This window comes from Thalassophryne amazonica, chromosome 1 (assembly GCF_902500255.1).
Source record: "Thalassophryne amazonica chromosome 1, fThaAma1.1, whole genome shotgun sequence".
NCBI classification, from domain to species: domain Eukaryota; kingdom Metazoa; phylum Chordata; class Actinopteri; order Batrachoidiformes; family Batrachoididae; genus Thalassophryne; species Thalassophryne amazonica.
This window is the reverse complement of record NC_047103.1, coordinates 26,314,426-26,333,330: the sequence shown is the minus strand read 5'-3', so window position 1 is coordinate 26,333,330 and position 18,905 is coordinate 26,314,426. Positions and strand designations below refer to the sequence as shown.

General features: G+C 44.4%; 1 protein-coding gene across 1 annotated transcript in view; it reads left to right on the top strand.

Moving 5' to 3' along the window:
* The window catches only part of LOC117508425 (collagen alpha-1(XV) chain-like), a 207,121-nt gene that overhangs the window by 176,244 nt on the left and 11,972 nt on the right, over nt 1–18,905 (top strand). The window contains 8 exon segments of the mRNA XM_034168536.1: nt 5,221–5,256; nt 5,485–5,538; nt 5,910–5,966; nt 9,551–9,610; nt 9,719–9,760; nt 10,063–10,089; nt 10,391–10,403; nt 13,273–13,341. Coding sequence (XP_034024427.1) covers nt 5,221–5,256; nt 5,485–5,538; nt 5,910–5,966; nt 9,551–9,610; nt 9,719–9,760; nt 10,063–10,089; nt 10,391–10,403; nt 13,273–13,341 — 358 coding nt within the window.

Genomic DNA, 18,905 nt, shown 5'->3' with positions numbered 1-18,905 from the left:
GTCAAAAACTAAAGATATGATTATTGATTTTAGGAAGTCTACCTGTTTTCCATCACCAACTGTTCTTAAAATGTTGATGTTGAGATGGTGGAGAGCTATAAATATCTGGGTGTGGTCCTTGATATAAACTTTGCTTTGAACCTCATGTGATGTTATCTTCAAAAAGGTTCAGCAAAGATTGTTCTTTTTTGAGGAAGATGAGAACCTTCCAGGTTTCTTCTGAGATGATGACTCTTTTTTTATAGAAATTTTATTGAATCAGTCTTGACTTTTTGTATTGTTGCTTGGTTTGGAAATTTGAATTGTCAAATAAGAGTCATCTTGGCAGTCTTGTCAAAACTGCTGGAAAAATCTCAGGCAGTCAGCAGGCTGGGGTAATGTCCATCTATAACAGACAGGTCCTGAGAAAGGCTAATGCTGTTCTGGATTGTTCTAATCATCTACTGAAAAAAAAGAGTTTGAGCTTCTGCCCTCAGGCCGTCGTTTTAGGGCTCCTATGAGGAGGACTAAAAGATTTCAGGTCTCGTTTATTCCTAGTGCAATTTTATTACTCAATGGCAATTAGCCTTTGATGTTGTTATTTTGCACTACTATTGCTTATTTGCACATCCACATATTGCATTTTTGCAATACTTTTTGTTTTTGGCATGGACTCTGGATTGAATATTTGACATTGTATGGGTATGTTTTTATTGTTTTTATTTTATTTTATTATTATTATATTATATTATTATGATATTAAGTTTACTTTTTATTACTAAGTTTAGTGATAAAAGTTACTTACTTAGTTACTTTTATAATTATTACGTTTTATTCCTTTGTTTCCTCCTTGTTTGATTTTAGACTTTAATTGGTCTTATTTTCACTGTTGATATTGTTATCTTGTGTACCTTGTCCTTTGTGTGCTCCTGCGCAACATTAATTTCCCTTTACGGGACAATCAAGAACTTCTGATTCTGCTTTTGATTCCGCTGGACTCTGCTGAACTTTGCTGGCAGTGAAGCTTCAAAGCCACAGAAGAAGAAGAAGCAGGACAAACCTCCCCCCTGCACGTAACATACGCAGCCATTCCAGCATGCTAGATACACAGCACAATGCAACGCTACGCAGGCTCGGTGTCGCAGACGAACGGCCCCCTTCTACAAATTGGTCCGCCCTGCCTTCACTATGCATGTCATTTGGGACCATAGCACTTCATCTGAGACAGAGTCTCGTCACCCAATTTCAATTTGTTTTCATTTATATACTGCCAAATCACAACAAAGTTGCCTCAAGGCGCTTCATACAAGTAAGGTCTAATCTTACCAACCCCCAGAGCAAGCATACAGGTGACAGTGGTAAGGAAAAACTCCCTCTGATGATTTGAGGAAGAAACCTCAAGCAGACCAGACTCAAAGGGGTCTGCTTGGACCATGCTACTGACACATTTTACAAAACAATTTACAAAATGAATATACAGGAAATTTTGCCGGTGCACAGGACAGGAGGGTAGCAGAAGCAAACACCACACCCATCTCAAAGATATCAAAGGGAATAATGTGATTATAGCCATCAGATGACAAAGTAAACTCTTAAATCATTCTAAAGTCAGTTTTGAGCACAAACGAGGCGTTTTTAAGCAGCAATAATCGGTGAGTCGCTACTGATGCTATGAAATGACGGAGGCGCAGTGAACGCATCAGCAGCACCTTGTCTGGCTGCTGCGCTCTGATTGTTTCCTCTGTCTTTTATGATGAAATAATGCTGAATTTATGTGGAAATGATTGTTGTACAAAAGCTTCAGATATCTGTCGCTGAGATAGATGATGATTGGAGTGCAGTTTTGAGGAGAAACGAGGTGATAGCCAGTGAAACGCGGCTGACGCACAGAAATGACGCATGCGCAGTGAAGGCAGGGCGCACCAATTTTTAGGGGGGACCGTTCGGTCGGCGACACCGGAATGAAAGGGGCTTTAGGTTATAGATTATATAATAGTTTGTGTTAGAAACTTCATATTTGCAGCTCCTCTCAGAGCTTCTGGAGGACTGTTCCAGAGTTCAAAGGCTGCATCACCAAAGCTTTTCGTTCTGCTCTTTGTCACAGTTAAGAGTAAAGAGCTCGAAGATTAGAGGGGCTGTCCTGTTTTATAGATTAGCATTATGCTGGACAAGGAGCCTGGACTTGTAAACCAGCGAAAAAATTGTAAAATCAATATGACAAGTGCAAGGACATTAAAGCAGGTGTAATGTGTGGTCACCTTCCAGCCCTGTTCAATAACTTTCTTTCTGGAGAAGACTGAATTAACTTTAACTGACATTGAAGTTCTGAACAGAGCAAATTGGAGCATATTACAGCCATCTGTTTTTAATAATAAAAGTCAACTAGCATGTGACCTGTGGGGATCCACGGGCTCTAGATTGGGTAGTGTTTATAAATAGGTAGCAGACATTTTTCAAGGGTGGTAATAAATAATGCAAAGTTTCTAAAATGTATATGTCACTGACTTGAACGAGCGAAGCTCCTCACGATCTCACCATGTCATTTAGGCCCTTCACACTTTTTTCAGTAAATGGTTTTGGGGAGCATTAGCATGGCTAAAACCCTTCAGCTTCTGGGGAGCATCACCAAGCTGACAAAGGACTGTGGAGTGAGCTTTTATAAGTGTGTATTGTATGTAATAATAATGATGTGGGAAATTACTAAAATTTCTCAATAAAGGTTAGAAAATTAGTTTTTTCTCAGTCTGTATTCTGGAAAGTAGTGACTTCAGTTTTACTGCCTGAATGCTTTATCGTGATAAATATCTCACCATTCATTTAGTGAGTCTATTAGAAGTCTCACTTTCATAAGTCTCAATTTATCCCTTTTTAATTAGCCTTGGGTTTTTTCATCACATCAGGTTTTCCATCCTGAGATATTCTGTCAGAGCAAATTCATGGAATGGAAATGCTTTTTCTCTCAATTTGGTGGGTCACATGATAGTCGCTTTGACATTGTATTTTCTACTAATCTATATACATAAAGGACTACATCTGTCTGTTGGTCTGGGATAAACTCCCAAACTATAATATGTAGCCCTAAAAACTATATATATTCTGAATCCTCATGACATGGGTAACAAAGTGGTACTATTTTTTTTAAAAAGTTGAACTGAAAATTACCCCCGAAATAGCTGGCTGTGAGTATGACCAGGCAGATTCAAATTTCCAGCCCTGTATATGTGTTGGCCATCTCTGTTTATTTAATCTCTTTCTTCAGCTACTTTATGATCTCAACTGTTAATCAATCAATCAATCAATTTTTTTATATAGCGCCAAATCACAACAAACAGTTGCCCCAAGGCGCTTTATATTGTAAGGCAAGGCCATACAATAATTATGTAAAACCCCAACGGTCAAAACGACCCCCTGTGAGCAAGCACTTGGCTACAGTGGGAAGGAAAAACTCCCTTTTAACAGGAAGAAACCTCCAGCAGAACCAGGCTCAGGGAGGGGCACCTGACTGTCCTGTACAACCCAGTTTGCCTTCCTGTCTGAATACATTCATTTTATGTTTGTAAAATTGCAAAGTAAAAACAGTGAAATACACCACTACCTCAGTTTTGATTCATTGATATTTACATTTACTGTTACCTACCTTTTGTGTGTAATTTTGTTATAAATTTGATTGCAAAACAAAGTCTGCATGAAAGACTTCAAATGTGTTGTCTTTTAACCAAGCATTTCCACTTAGTTTGGGGAGTCCACCTCTTACAGTTCTGCTGGACAAACTTTAGCCCATTAACTATTATATTTATAAGACATCAGCATTAGAAAAACAAATGTTGGGCAATTGTTTTGATTAAAATGATTGGCATTTGGCTTATGTCTAAAACAGGTTAACCCGCGCAGCTCCGGGTACCCCAGCTAGTATAAGAATATACACGAATGAGATTAATTTCTCTGTGATATACTGAACACTCCAGCACACTGAATTGTTTTCAGATTTCTTTCAACTTGGTCCTGAAATTATTGAATAATCTTATTTTCACCCTGGCTGGCGTGGCTGTTTCATTTTATTTATATTATTTGATATTTTCGCTGAGAAACGCTCAATAAAAGCGGTGCCACATGTGGGATAAGAGTAGTCTTTAATATTAATATCTTTAATATGATGGGAGCGTGCAAAGCTCTTACTTTCATCCCTGATTATTTCCCATCTTTAACTTCATAATGAAATTAATTAATGATCAGACCAGCATCTTGTGTTGCGGCAGACGTAATGTGTTTGACAAACTGATGGTATTTTCTATCTGCACTGGGACAAACACATTCATTCAAGTCTATTATATAAATAGTCTGATTCTCTTCTGTTTTTGTTTGGACAAATATTGGCTGTACAAATGTAAGACTGAGTTTGAATAAATGTAATGGGACGGAGAATGCAGATTTATGCTGAAACTCTTAGAAAAACATTGATCATGTCCACATCGCTTTCTATTGATGTCTGGTTGTTAATCGCTATCCAAGATGACGGCGCTCTGGCAACAGCCAGCAAATGAGCGGATCAGCCTGGTCCTCCATCTAGTGAGTAAATACAAATCGATGGTGTCAGCTGTCCACTGAATTCCAGCAAGATCTCCCCCATTCATGCGAGATCTCCTCTTTGTCTTTTTTTTATTTATTTTTTAATTGAGACAAAGTTAAACCAAAACCTTACAGAGGATGAACATACCACAGGTTATTAGGGTTTTTTATTTGTTTATTTTTTGCATGTGATACAATATAGCAATTTAATAATTTATTTTACACTGTGAATGTCTATATTGTCCGTGTTGAAGTTATCGTTTGTGTCACAAAACGTTATATCCATCGCTACAGATTTGCTAGCATCCTTTCACAGAATCCACACTAACAAGCCCACTTGTTTTTGTTTTTTATTTGGCATCATGAGTGCAGAGATTTGCAGAGGCCGATTATCTCAAAATGTGTTTAATCGGTTGCCTCATTAATCAGCCTAACACTACTCACAGCTCCAGTTTTTACGAACAAAACTTAAATTTGTCAAATTGGTGTCAAATCTGTGTCAAATCTTTGGTTTTTTCGAAGTGTATTTTTTTGGTTATCCAAGATTTTCTTTGGATACGTATTGTTGAATTTACAGTCAGGATTTGATTAATATGCTTGAGGACAGCTGATGGTTGATTTCTGTCTCAACATTTTAGTCCGTCTACATTGTAAACTGAAATATGTCTTTTGCAGGGAGACACTGGGGCACGTGGGCATCCTGGAATTGTGGTAAGTCTTATGAGCAAAAAGCAAAAACACATAACACTGAATTTTTATACAAATTAAACCAGGATCATTTTTTTTACATGATAATTAATGCATACTTATTCCTGTAGCTGCCATCTGACAGTAAAGTAGTGAACCTTTGTGGAATTATGACTCTATAATATTGGGAACAGCTACAATATATTACAAAAGTGTATTTAGAGGAATGTAGACTGTCTTCTTTCTCAACAGGGGCCGATGGGACCACCAGGGCCAAAGGGAGAATTTGGTTTTCCAGGACGTCCTGTAAGCACCTTGATTTTGATGTGCTGCTCATTATAAAAGCCATAAAAATGGAAACTTGGAAACACCTACTTTGTGTTATGACTTTAAATCTGGTGTAAGATTTTTATTTTTTAAATTGGGACCTTGAATCCCATATTTTGAGTTTCCTTTATGGATGTTTAATCAGTAAATTTAAGTTGGCATCAAATCAGTCTCTCTGACATATAATTTTATTTCATCAAACCTACTTTTTTGCTTTTTATGGCAAATTAAATGACTTTTTGTCAATGCAGTAATTTCTGAATTTGCTCCTGTGGGAGTCATCACCTGTAATCCAGTCTAACATCTGCCGCTGCACTTTCTGTTTTTGGATAAAACCGCTCTCTTTTTAGGGTCGACCGGGGCTGATGGGCGAGAAAGGAGAGCGCGGGGATTCTGTGGGCTTGCCGGTGAGTCAGGAAGCTGAAAAACTGAACACAACAAATTGGAGCACACAGAAAAATCAAACACAGGAAGTGTTGCTGCAGACTGTCAATAACGGCAAACATTGACACTGGACATGTGGTGCAGATCTGGATGCAGTGTTGCCACAGTGACTTTGAAAAAGGAATCCAATTACTGATTACACCTTGAAGAAGTAATTTAGTTACTTTACTGATTACTCAATTTTAAAAGGAACTAAGTTAGATTACTAGTTACTTTTTTAGTTACGTTCAGCAGCTGCCGACAACAAATGCTGCCCCCCCCCCACCCCCACCTCCTCAACATGACAATGATGACCCATTTTGCCAATGCTCACTTTATAGTCACCCTTTCTTGACTTCAATGAACATAAATACTTTTTAATAAAAAATAAAATAAAATAAGACCTTTCTTTACCTCATATTTAAATGTTGACAGCACTGTAAAGGTAGTTACTATGAGCATTGTTATGCTCATAGTTTGTCAAAATTCTGCTTCTCATCTTTTAACCGGCACACGTCGTAGAGAGCACATCACCCCTTTTTAGCTGCATTGCACTGGCTTCCTGTTCATTTTAGAATTGATTTTAACATTTTATTGTTTGTTTATAAAGCTTTGCATGGACTGGCGCCTGCATACATCGCAGGCCTCATTGTCTCTTACATTCCCGCGCATTCGCTGAGGTCTAAGAGCCAGTTCCAGCTCCAACTTGCTAAAACAAAGCTTAAAAGTCAGGGCAAACGGGCCTTTTCAGTGGTTGGCCCCAAACTCTGGAGTTCTCTTCCTCCACACATTATAACAACTCAATCAATTGATGTTTTTAAATCTCATTTAAAAATGTATTTTTACTCACTGGCGTTTAACCCAGCGTAAGAATTTTGTGGTCCTCTGACTCACTATTTTGTTTTAGTGCATTTTATGCCTTATTTTATTTTCTTATTGATTTTAATTGTTTTAAGATATGTGGCATTTTTAATTGTATTTTCTTTTTTTTCCTTCTAATTAGTGTTACTTGGTTTTTTGAATGAATGAATGAATTTATTTATCCGGCACACAAATGAGCAACAACTAAGGCAATAACAAAACACAAAAAAGAAAAATGTACAGAGAACCCATGTGGCTGAAAGGGTGAAAGCAGAAGCAAGGCTTATAAGCACCCTCCCCTTATACCATTAAAAATAAAGAATGTACACTCAACAAAAATATAAATGCAGCACTTTTGGTTTTGCTCCCATTTTGTATGAGATGAACTCAAAGATCTAAAACCTTTTCCACATACACAATATCACCATTTCCCTCAAATATTGTTCACAAACCAGTCGAAATCTGTGATAGTGAGCACTTCTCCTTTGCTGAGATAATCCATCCCACCTCACAGGTGTGCCATATCAAGATGCTGATTAGACACCATGATTAGTGCACAGGTGTGCCTTAGACTGCCCACAATAAAAGGCCACTCTGAAAGGTGCAGTTTTGTGTTATTGGGGGGGATACCAGTCAGTATCTGGTGTGACCACCATTTGCCTCATGCAGTGCAACACATCTCCTTCGCATAGAGTTGATCAGGTTGTCAATTGTGGCCTGTGGAATGTTGGTCCACTCAATGGATGTGCGAAGTTGCTGGATATTGGCAGGAACTGGTACCCCCATCTGCCCTGGACAGTGTGAACCGGGATTCATCCGTGAAGAGAACACCTCTCCAACGTGCCAAACGCCAGCGAATGTGAGCATTTGTCCACTCAAGTCGGTTACGACGATGAACTGGAGTCAGGTCGAGACCCCGATGAGGACGACGAGCATGCAGATGAGCTTCCCTGAGACGGTTTCTGACAGTTTGTGCAGAAATTCTTTGGTTATGCAAACCGATTGTTCCAGCAGCTGTCTGAGTGGCTGGTCTCAGACGATCTTGGAGGTGAACATGCTGGATGTGGAGGTCCTGGGCTGGTGTGGTTACACGTGGTCTGCGGTTGTGAGGCTGGTTGGATGTACTGCCAAATTCTCTGAAACGCCTTTGGAGACGGCTTATGGTAGAGAAATGAACATTCAATACACGAGCAACAGCTCTGGTTGACATTCCTGCTGTCAGCATGCCAATTGCACGCTCCCTCAAATCTTGCGACATCTGTGGCTTTGTGCTGTGTGATAAAACTGCACCTTTCAGAGTGGCCTTTTATTGTGGGCAGTCTAAGGCACACCTGTGCACTAATCATGGTGTCCAATCAGCATCTTGATATGGCACACCTGTGAGGTGGGATGGATTATCTCAGCAAAGGAGAAGTGCTCACTATCACAGATTTAGACTCGTTTGTGAACAATATTTGAGGGAAATGGTGATATTGTGTATGTGGAAAAAATTTTAGATCTTTGAGTTCATCTCATACACAATGGGAGCAAAACCAAAAGTGTTGCGTTTATATTTTTGTTGAGTGTGTGTATATATATATATATATATATATATATATATATATATATATATATATATATATATATATATATATATATATATATACTCATAACAACTATACAAAAAAGAAAAAAGTGCATGAACAATTTAACATAATCATTGAAATTTCAAAACACAACCAAACAAGTAATAGTGAACAGTGACAAAAATGGTAAACCTAATCCTTCAAACTATAAGGGTAAATATGTTATTTTTGTAAAGCCTTTTAAAATCAACCAATGTACCAAGTATTTTAATATTATCAGGACAATTATCCCAAATATTAACACCCCTGACGGAACACAATGACTTTTAACAGTAGTACGGATCTTCAGTTTCTCAAATAATAATGTTCCTCTCAAACTGTAGCTGGAATCCCTAATTTTAAACAGATCTGGACATGCAGAGGCAAATCTTATTTTTAACTTTATACATAATCTGTATTGTAACATAATCAACCAAGTCCCAGAATTTTAAAATGTGCAGACAAGCAAATCACAGATTTGTTGGTTTATTACTGGTAATTCTTATAGCTTTCTTTTGCAACAGAAAAACTGGTTTAGTTGGTTGGTTTAGTTGGTTTAGTTTAGTTTTCTGTGCAGCACTTTGGAAAATTTGTGTTGGTAAAATGTGCTCTATAAATAAAGGTGGATTGTATTGGATTGGATACATATCTATAGTATGCCAGCATATTTGACTATCAACGTGTAACACACCTATATTCTGTGGTCAGCAGGGGATTGAGTCTCCAAAACATTGTGTACATATTTTGACATAGACTTCATCTATCATGGTGAAACTTGGTGCACAAAGTCATGTCACTAAAACCTTTGTAAAGTTTGACGTGGAAGCTTTCCGATTGTACATAAATATGGCCACCAGGGGCCTGACTCTCTGAAACCTTGCACAAGTTTGAGGTTGGGCTTGATGATGCAGGCAAGGACAGCTTTTGCTCTCATTTCCAAATATAGCATGACAACAATATGCCTCAGTGAATATCTCCCAATTTATCAACCAAAGTGATCAAGAGGAACCTCAGACAAGTCGATACGATGGTAGAAATTACCAGCAGGGGATTATTTACTGGATATCGCACACCTTACGTCATCTCCTATTCACTCTTTTCAGGGACCCCCAGGTCCTCCTGGAGAACCGGGTCGTCCTGGGATGTTTAACTGCCCTAAAGGAGTAAGCAACGCATACACACACGCACACATGGTTTGATCAGTCATCATATGCATTAGGTGTGAAACCTTCACGTGTTCAGTGTCCTCTCTCCTCTGTGGGTCTTTGAAGACGGTGTTCCCCATCCCTCCCAGACCACACTGCAAGATGGCTGTAAGTTTCTGAGCCTATAGCACAAGATTTATTGTTGATGCTTTTATTGCATTCTGTGCAACAGACCATTTACAATAATAAAAAGACACACGAGTGTGACAGATACACTACGGTGCATTTTTAATTCACTTTGACAGACAGGATGTAAAACTAGTCAATGCAGCTAAAATAACCTCAGCTTCCTCCAAAGTACGTGTGTTTTGATTAAAGCACATTGCTGAAATAATATCATAATAATCATTTACCTGCACTTTGTCGCTGCCTGTTGATTTATTATTTGTCTTTGTGGTTCTTTATTGCAGCTTAATGAAATGGAACCATTGATTATGGTGAGTTGGATATTTATTGGAATCTAAATGGAATAGACTGCATTTCTATAGCACTTCTCCATCTGAAACATATACTCAAAGCACTTTAGAAAGACACTTTACAACTGCACTTTCACCCATTCACACACTGATGCCAACGTGCTGCCATGCAAGGCACGCAACTGCAACTTCTAGAATAAGGACCTCATGGGGTCACGGGGATTTGAAGCGATGATCCTCTGGTCTCAAGCCCTCACTTCCCCTCATTACAACATCTGTTAATCTGTTCCAAACACATTATCAAAGTGGTTCTTTGGAATAGGATGAAGTAAAGGGTAAATGGACTGCATTTACGTAGCACTTTTCCATCTGCATCAGACGTTCAAAGCGCTTTACAAAGAATGCCTCACATTCAGCCCAGTGTCAGGCTGCTCCCATACAAGGTGCTCACTACACACCGGGAGCAACTAGGGGATTAAGGACCTTGCCCAAGGACCCTTAGTGATTTTTCGGTCAGGCTCAGATTTGAACAGAGGATCCTCTGGTCTCAAGCCCAACACTTAACTACTAGACCATCACCTCCCCCTCTCCCAAGTGAAGTCTGGGAGCATGTAGCAGTGCCACACATCACCTCATCCACCACACCAAGGAACTCCTCTGGATACTGGATGGCAAGCACTCAGGCAGACAATCGGTTTATTACCACCTCTTGCCCACAGCCAGGTGAAACATGCATGTCCACTTGGCCTTCTCCACCCACTATGTCCCTCAACACTGACGTACCCACATGTTGGGTTATGAACAGAGAAACCCACCAAATGTCCAAAATGCCATAGATGATGGTTTCTCACAATGCAAGCGATACTCTTCATCTGAGTCTCCTTTAGTAGATTACATTAGATGAGAGATAAGATTAGATAGAATTTTTCTGATCCCTTGGGAAGACTTCCTCAGGGAAATTGAGGTTCCAGCAGGATTGTATAGCAGCACACAGGGTAAGAAGCATATTAAAAGAAGTATTAAAAGTGAACGTTAAAAAAACAGTTTGCAAATATAAATGTAAATACCAGACATACTGATTACTGGCTACTACTGTTCATCTCCTTCCCGTCCTCTGTCTTCCTGTTACACCCCCTCCCCCTGAGTGAGGAGTTGTACAGTCTGATGGCCTGAGGGACAAAGGAGTCATTCTAGTGATACCCTAGGATCCTCTAAAGATACCAAGCACCAAAAACATCCAGCTGTCACGTTAGGTCACTGGTTAGCATCCAATTTTCACATCAATACAGTAAGACAGGAAGCACCAGGACCCAAAAGACTTGGACCTTTACTCTGCACTGCCAAATGCCTTTCTGAAAACAAGGATCTTTGTCCAATTCCTCACTCAGCATCTCAATTGCTGCAATCAGAGTATTAGTGCAGGAGATAACAGAATATTGACAGTGGAATTGTTCAAATGGTGAAGCAAGCACCAAATTCAGCAAAAATACTCCTTAGACATTACTCTTTTGAAGAAAAAAAAAAAAACTGGCCACTTGAATGTTCAATAGGCAGCCAGGAATTACACAAGGGTCAAAAATTGAAAATGCGTCAATCATATTGAAAACTATTGTTATGTGTCGACGCGGGTTGAGGAGCGGACCTGCGTCTGACTGAACCCAGCGCTAAAATAACCAGAAAGCGGTTCCAATAACAAAACAATTTATTTTCCCCCTTTTGTGCAATACTCGGTGTACAAACATAAAACGCGTCTGTCTGGCGGAGTGAAGGACGGCGCGCTCGGTGTACAAACATAAAACGCGTCTGTCTGGCGGAGTGAAGGACGGCGCGCTCTCCAGTGCCCAAAGGGATTGAAGCCCGGCCCCTCTGGACCCACGTTCACCACCAAACACCCCCTAGGTGGACACGACAAACCGACTCTGTGAAGGGTAGAAAAGGTGAGGTAAGTCAGTAGCTACAACTAATATCCTTCAAAGGCACGCACTATCAGCAACACATTCAGGTCTGAATTTAAGCTTTATGTAAATGAGCAGCTTCTCACAACAGGTGGAGGATCATCTGTCCGCACGCCACGGCCGTGAGAAGCAAGCTGCACAACTCTCATCAATATTCACATATACTGCGTAACAAAATACCAAATTACTGTTAACAATTATTCAGACAATCAAATCACCTCTGATGTGTGCTGACAGCATGTGTCCCTCACCCGTCCTCCTTCACAGGCACGATGTGTCAAACCCAGGCGCGGTCCTCAGCGTCTCACAAACGAACATCACAAGGTCGAGTTCCCGGCAATTCTGCTTGAATCACACATGGCTTAAATGCAGAACACCATCTCATTATCTGCTTCAGCTGAAAGTCTTTAAGGTTGCACGTGAGCATCATCCACAGGTGCTGCATATCACGTTGATGAGGGTGAAGGACTCTTCTGCCAGCACCTTCTCCATAGACAATAAATCAGTTTGCATACCACCTGGAGAGCAAAGAAAAGAAAAGAACACCAAAATGTCCAGCCAAACCCCCCCCAACACACAACAACTATACCACATTATTTGTCTGATCATAAAGATTCCAAAAAGGTCTAGTTTTTTTCAAAAAGGAATAGTTTGCACCATGTGTCATCCTCAGTTATCATCTTATGGGGTAACATAGAATCCAATGGATGTTGACATTGTTTGACTTTTACTTTGGAGACCAAACATTCAGCACAGTCAAAACTCTTCCATTTATTAATCCTGTTAGCTCAACCAATAATTTACACCACTTTTTACCAAAATTGGAGCAGCTTTAACTTTTGACCCCTGTACAAACTGAAATTGACCTTTGTCACCAGTTTTGTTGTTTTTACCCCATAACTCCAGAATATTCAGTCGTAGATAGTCCAAACTACACCTTTTTGGAATCTTTATGATCAGACAAATAATGTGGTATGGGTTTCAATTTGATTGGAGCATTTTTAAATTTTGACCCCTGTGTAATTCCTCAATTGACCCCTACCTGGCTGCCTATTGAAAATTCAAGTGGCCAGTGGATTAAGGAGTATTTGTGATGAATTTGGTGCTTCCTTCACCATTTGAATGATTGTTTCAGTTATTTGCTTCACTATATCCATTGATTCTGCAGACTGACTTTAAAGGATGGAATAGGAAGAATACACAGCGATGTTAAATGTTTTTTGTTTTGTTTTTGTTTTTCTTCCACAAGGCAAGTGCCAAACTGGACCAAAAGGGGAGAAAGGCGAGAGAGGCCTTCCCGGACTGCCAGCTTCAGAGAGTGAGTCAGTGCTGCAGGATTTCTAACCCAAATTAAGGAGAATAACGGCAAAATCTGTGCACATTATGAATGTGTTCAGTGGCACAGTAATATGTATTTATATCACACTTTTCCAACAATATATATGAAGTGCTTCCCAAAATAAAATCCAATACAAATTTTTTTCATCCATTTAAAGACAGCAGAACCTTCTGTTTTGGAAGCAAGTGCACCCACCACTAACCAACGCTGCCCAGAGACGGCATTAAATATGTCTCCTGTCATCGTTAGAATCAGCAGCTGAAAGCTGCAAAGTGGTTACAGTCTGGTGGCTGTGGGTGAGTTTCACCACATATCAAACACAAATCTGGGATTATGGGTATTGATGTTACGGTGTAAACCGTAGTAAACCGTTTCTGCAGCTTGGAATTTTTATATTCCTTCAAGCGATCATGCCGTTCACAAAAAGTGACCTCCTTGTTGTGAAAGTGTAGTGACACGGACCCACAACAGGGGGCGCAAATGAACGGTCAATAGATGAGCCAAAAATTAACAATTTAATGTTGTGAAGGAGCACAACGAACATACAGACAATCTCAGAATAAGATTACAGTCAATCCACAAAGGTGACGTGTGGGCAGGCTCGAGGATAGAAGACGTCTGTCCTGAGAAGAGCCGGAACCACACGATTTCCGCCGCCACCGAACCTGGTGAATACTGGAGCCGCCAAGTCCCGAATTCCCAGGTGATCACCGTCCCCGACTGTCGGATCTGGTACTGCTGGCGAAGAACAAAGACAGTCAAGTGTGGGTGTGTGTACACCCAGTAACAATAACGGTGGGAATGCCACCTCCACCTCTCACTCAATATGCTGATGAATTTACAGTGATCCCTCAGAGGAAAAGAGTGCCGTCCTGCACTCACTCAGCCTCCACAGGAAGAGGGACCAGTACTCCTGCAAACACTCACAATATACAGCTTATAAGTAAACACAAATGGCTGAGGATATTACCTCCAATGAAGTACGATATCTCGGCGATGAGGTGGAGATGACGTCTGGGTTTTATGGAGTGTGATGATGAAGAATGAGTGACAGCTGTCAGGAATTAAGGAGTGACAGCTGTCACTCCCGGCTGTGTCCGTGGCGGCAGCGCCCTCTCGTGCCCGAAGCCCGCACTTCAGGCAGGGCGCCCTTTGGTGGTGGGCCAGCAGTACCTCCTCTTCTGGCGGCCCACACAACAGGACCCCCCCCTCAACGGGCGCCTCCTGGCGCCCGACCAGGCTTGTCCGGGTGTCGATGGTAGAAATCGGCCAGGAGGGCCGGATCCAGGATGAAGCTCCTCTTCACCCAGGAGCGTTCTTCGGGTCCATACCCCTCCCAGTCCACCAAATACTGGAACCCCCGGCCCATTCGACGGACGTCCAGGAGCCGGCGCACTGTCCAAGCCGGCTCCCTGTCAATGATCCGGGCAGGAGGCGGCGCCGGACCGGGAGCACAGAGGGGTGAGGTGTGGTGAGGCTTGATTCCGGACACATGAAAAACCGGGTGGATCCGCAGTGAAGCTGGGAGTCGGAGCTTCACTGCGGCAGGACTGAGGATTTTGAGGATCTTGAATGGTCCTATGAATCGGTCCTTCAACTTAGGGGAGTCCACTTGGAGGGGGATGTCCTTCGTGGACAGCCACACCTCCTGCCCGGGCTGGTAAGCAGGGGCCGGGGATCGCCGGCGGTCCGCATGGGTCTTCGCCCTCGTCCGGGCCTTCAACAAGGCAGAACGGGCGGAGCGCCACACCCGACGGCACTTCCGCAGGTGGGCCTGGACCGAGGGCACACCGACCTCTCCCTTCACCACGGGAAACAATGGGGGCTGATACCCCAAACACACCTCAAACGGGGAGAGGCCGGTGGCAGAGGACACCTGGCTGTTATGTGCATACTCGATCCAGGCCAGATGTTCACTCCAGGCCGTCGGGTGTGTGGACGTTACGCAGCGCAGGGCTTGCTCCAATTCCTGATTGGCCCGTTCTGCCTGTCCATTGGTCTGCGGGTGATACCCGGACGAGAGACTCACAGTGGCCCCCAGTTCCCGGCAGAAGCTCCTCCAGACGTGTGAGGAGAACTGGGAACCACGATCAGAGACGATGTTGGTGGGTATCCCATGCAGACGGACGACGTGGTGGACCAGGAGGTCTGCTGTCTCCTGGGCAGTTGGGAGCTTTGGGAGGGCCACGAAGTGGGCCGCCTTGGAGAATCGGTCCACTATCGTGAAGATGGTGGTGTTGCCCTGGGACGGCGGGAGGCCCGTGACAAAATCCAGGCCGATATGGGACCAGGGGCGATGAGGCACAGGAAGTGGCTGGAGAAGCCCTTGGGACCTCTTGTGGTCTGCCTTGCCCCTGGCACAGGTGGTGCAGGCCTGGATGTACTCCCGGACGTCGGCCTCCATAGACGCCCACCAGAAGCGCTGCCGGACAACTGCCACGGTCCTTTGCACCCCTGGATGACAGGAGAGCTTGGAACCGTGACAGAAGTCCAAGACTGCAGCTCTGGCCTCTGGTGGGACGTATAGACGATTCTTCGGGCCGGTTCCGGGGTCCGGGCTCCGTGTCAGGGCCTCCCGAACGGTCTTCTCCACGTCCCAGGTGAGGGTGGCCACGATAGTGGACTCCGGAATGATGGGCACCAGTGGATCCGACAGCACCGTTTTGACTTCGTCTTTGTGTACCCGGGACAAGGCATCCGATCTCTGGTTCTTGGTCCCGGGGCGATAGGTGATCCGGAAGTCAAAACGTCCGAAGAACAGTGACCAGCGGGCTTGCCTGGGGTTCAGCCGCTTGGCGGTCCTGATATACTCCAGGTTCCGATGGTCAGTGAAAACCGTGAACGGCACAGACGCTCCCTCCAACAGGTGTCTCCACTCCTCAAGAGCCTCTTTCACCGCAAGGAGTTCTCGATTGCCGACGTCATAGTTCCGTTCAGCTGGGGTCAACCTGCGAGAAAAGTAGGCACACGGGTGAAGAACCTTATCGGTCTCTCCGCTCTGGGATAGCACGGCTCCTATCCCTGAGTCAGAGGCGTCCACTTCAACCACGAACTGGCGGCTAGGGTCGGGCTGCACCAAAACTGGTGCAGTAGAGAACCGTCGTTTCAACTCCTTGAACGCGGCTTCGCACTGATCCGACCAGGTGAAGGGGACTTTTGGAGAGGTCAGGGCTGTCAGGGGGCTAACTACCTGACTGTAGCCCTTAATGAACCTCCTATAGAAATTAGCGAAGCCAAGGAACTGTTGCAGCTTCCTACGGCTTGTTGCTTGGGGCCATTCTCTCACCGCCGCAACCTTGGCCGGATCAGGGGCGACGGAGTTAGAGGAGATGATAAACCCCAGGAAGGACAAAGACGTGCGGTGAAACTTGCACTTCTCGCCCTTCACAAACAGTCGGTTCTCTAATAACCACTGCAGGACCTGACGTACATGCTGGACATGGGTCTCAGGATCCGGAGAAAAGATGAGAATATCGTCCAGATATACGAAGACGAATCGGTGCAGGAAGTCCTGCAAGACGTCGTTAACCAAGGCTTGGAACGTCGCGGGGGCGTTGGTGAGGCCGAACGGCATGACCAGGTACTCAAAGTGACCTAACGGGGTGTTAAATGCCGTCTTCCATTCGTCTCCCTTCCGGATCCGAACCAGGTGATACGCATTTCTAAGATCCAGCTTAGTAAAGATTTTGGCTCCATGCAGGGGGGTGAACACGGAATCCAACAATGGCAACGGGTATCGGTTGCGAACCGTAATCTCATTCAGCCCCCTGTAATCAATGCATGGACGGAGTCCGCCATCTTTCTTGCCCACAAAAAAGAAACCTGCCCCCATCGGGGAGGTGGAGTTCCGGATCAGCCCGGCAGCTAATGAGTCCCGGATGTAGGTCTCCATTGATTCGCGCTCAGGTCGTGAGAGGTTGTACAGCCTGCTGGACGGGAACTCAGCGCCTGGAACCAAATCAATGGCACAACGTACGGACGGTGCGGGGGAAGGGTGAGTGCCAGATCCTTGCTGAAGACATCAGCAAGATCGTGGTACTCAACCGGCACTGCCGTCAGATTGGGAGGGACTTTGACCTCCTCCTTAGCCTGTAAACCGGGAGGAACCGAGGATCCTAAACACACCCGATGGCAGGTTTCGCTCCACTGAACCACCACCCCAGACGGCCAATCAATCCGGGGATTGTGCTTCAACATCCATGGGAAGCCCAAAATCACGCGGGAGGTAGAAGGAGTTACAAAAAACTCAATCTCCTCCCGATGGTTTCCAGACACCACCAGAGTTACTGGTTGTGTCTTGTGTGTGATTAAAGGGAGGAGGGTGCCATCTAGTGCCTGCACCTGCAATGGCGAAGGAAGCGCCAGAGGGAGCCCTACCTCCCTTGCCCATCTGCTGTCTAGCAAATTCCCTTCTGACCCCGTGTCCACCAGTGCTGGGGCTTGAAGGGTTAAACCCCCGCTCAGGATTGTAACTGGGAGTCATGTGGCAATCTGTGTGTGTCTCACGTGAATGTTTTGACCCCCCCTTAGCCCAGTCTCTGAGGGCGGTTGTTGTTGTGGCCGTTTGGGGCAGTTTTTCTGTGTGTGCTCCTTTGAGCTGCAGAGAAAACACTCCCCGCGGATCAGCCTCCTCATTTTGGCCCTGTGCATTTCCCTAACAACGTCAGTAGAGGGAGCTGTTGCCCCACAGAGCGCTGCGGCTGTGGAGCGTGGGGAGGGCGGCCCCTTTTCGAACCCGGAAGGGAGAGGGACGGCGCATATCCGGCCACGTCCTTCGCCTCGCTCCCGACGGCGTTCCTCCAACCGATTGTCTAACCGTATAACGAGATCGATAAGCCCATCTAAATCCCGCGGTTCCTCCTTAGCTACCAGATGCTCCTTCAGGACCAACAACAGTCTGTTTATGAAGGCGGCGCGGAGCGCAACGTTATTCCAGTCGGACCTCGCAGCCGCGATGCGGAAGTCGACTGCATATTCGGCTGCACACCGGCGCCCCTGTCACATTGACAGCAGCATTGTTGAAGCGGTCTCTCCTCTGTTAGGGTGATCAAACACTGTTCTGAACTCCCCCACAAACCCAGTGTATGCTGATAACAACCGTGAGTTCTGTTCCCAGAGCGCCGTAGCCCAGGCGCGTGCCTTACCCCAAAGCAGAGCAATCACATAAGCTATTTTACTAGCATCTGACGCATACATGACGGGACATTGTGCGAAGACGAGCGAACACTGCATGAGAAAGTCCGCGCACGTCTCTACACAACCTCCGTACGGCTCAGGAGGGCTTATGTATGCTTCAGGGGATGGTGGGAGGGGTTGTTGAACCACCACTGGAACGTTCATATCCTGCACAGGGTCAGCAGGAGGAGGAGCTGCAGCAGCGCCCTGAGCGCTCGCCGCCACCTGCGCGGAGAGAGCCTCCACCCTGCGGTTCAGGAGGATGTTTTGCTCGGTCATTTGATCCAACTGAGCCGTAAAGGCGGTGAGAATGTGCTGCAGCTCACCAATCACGCCTCCTGCAGACGCCTGCGCTCCCTGCTCTCCCA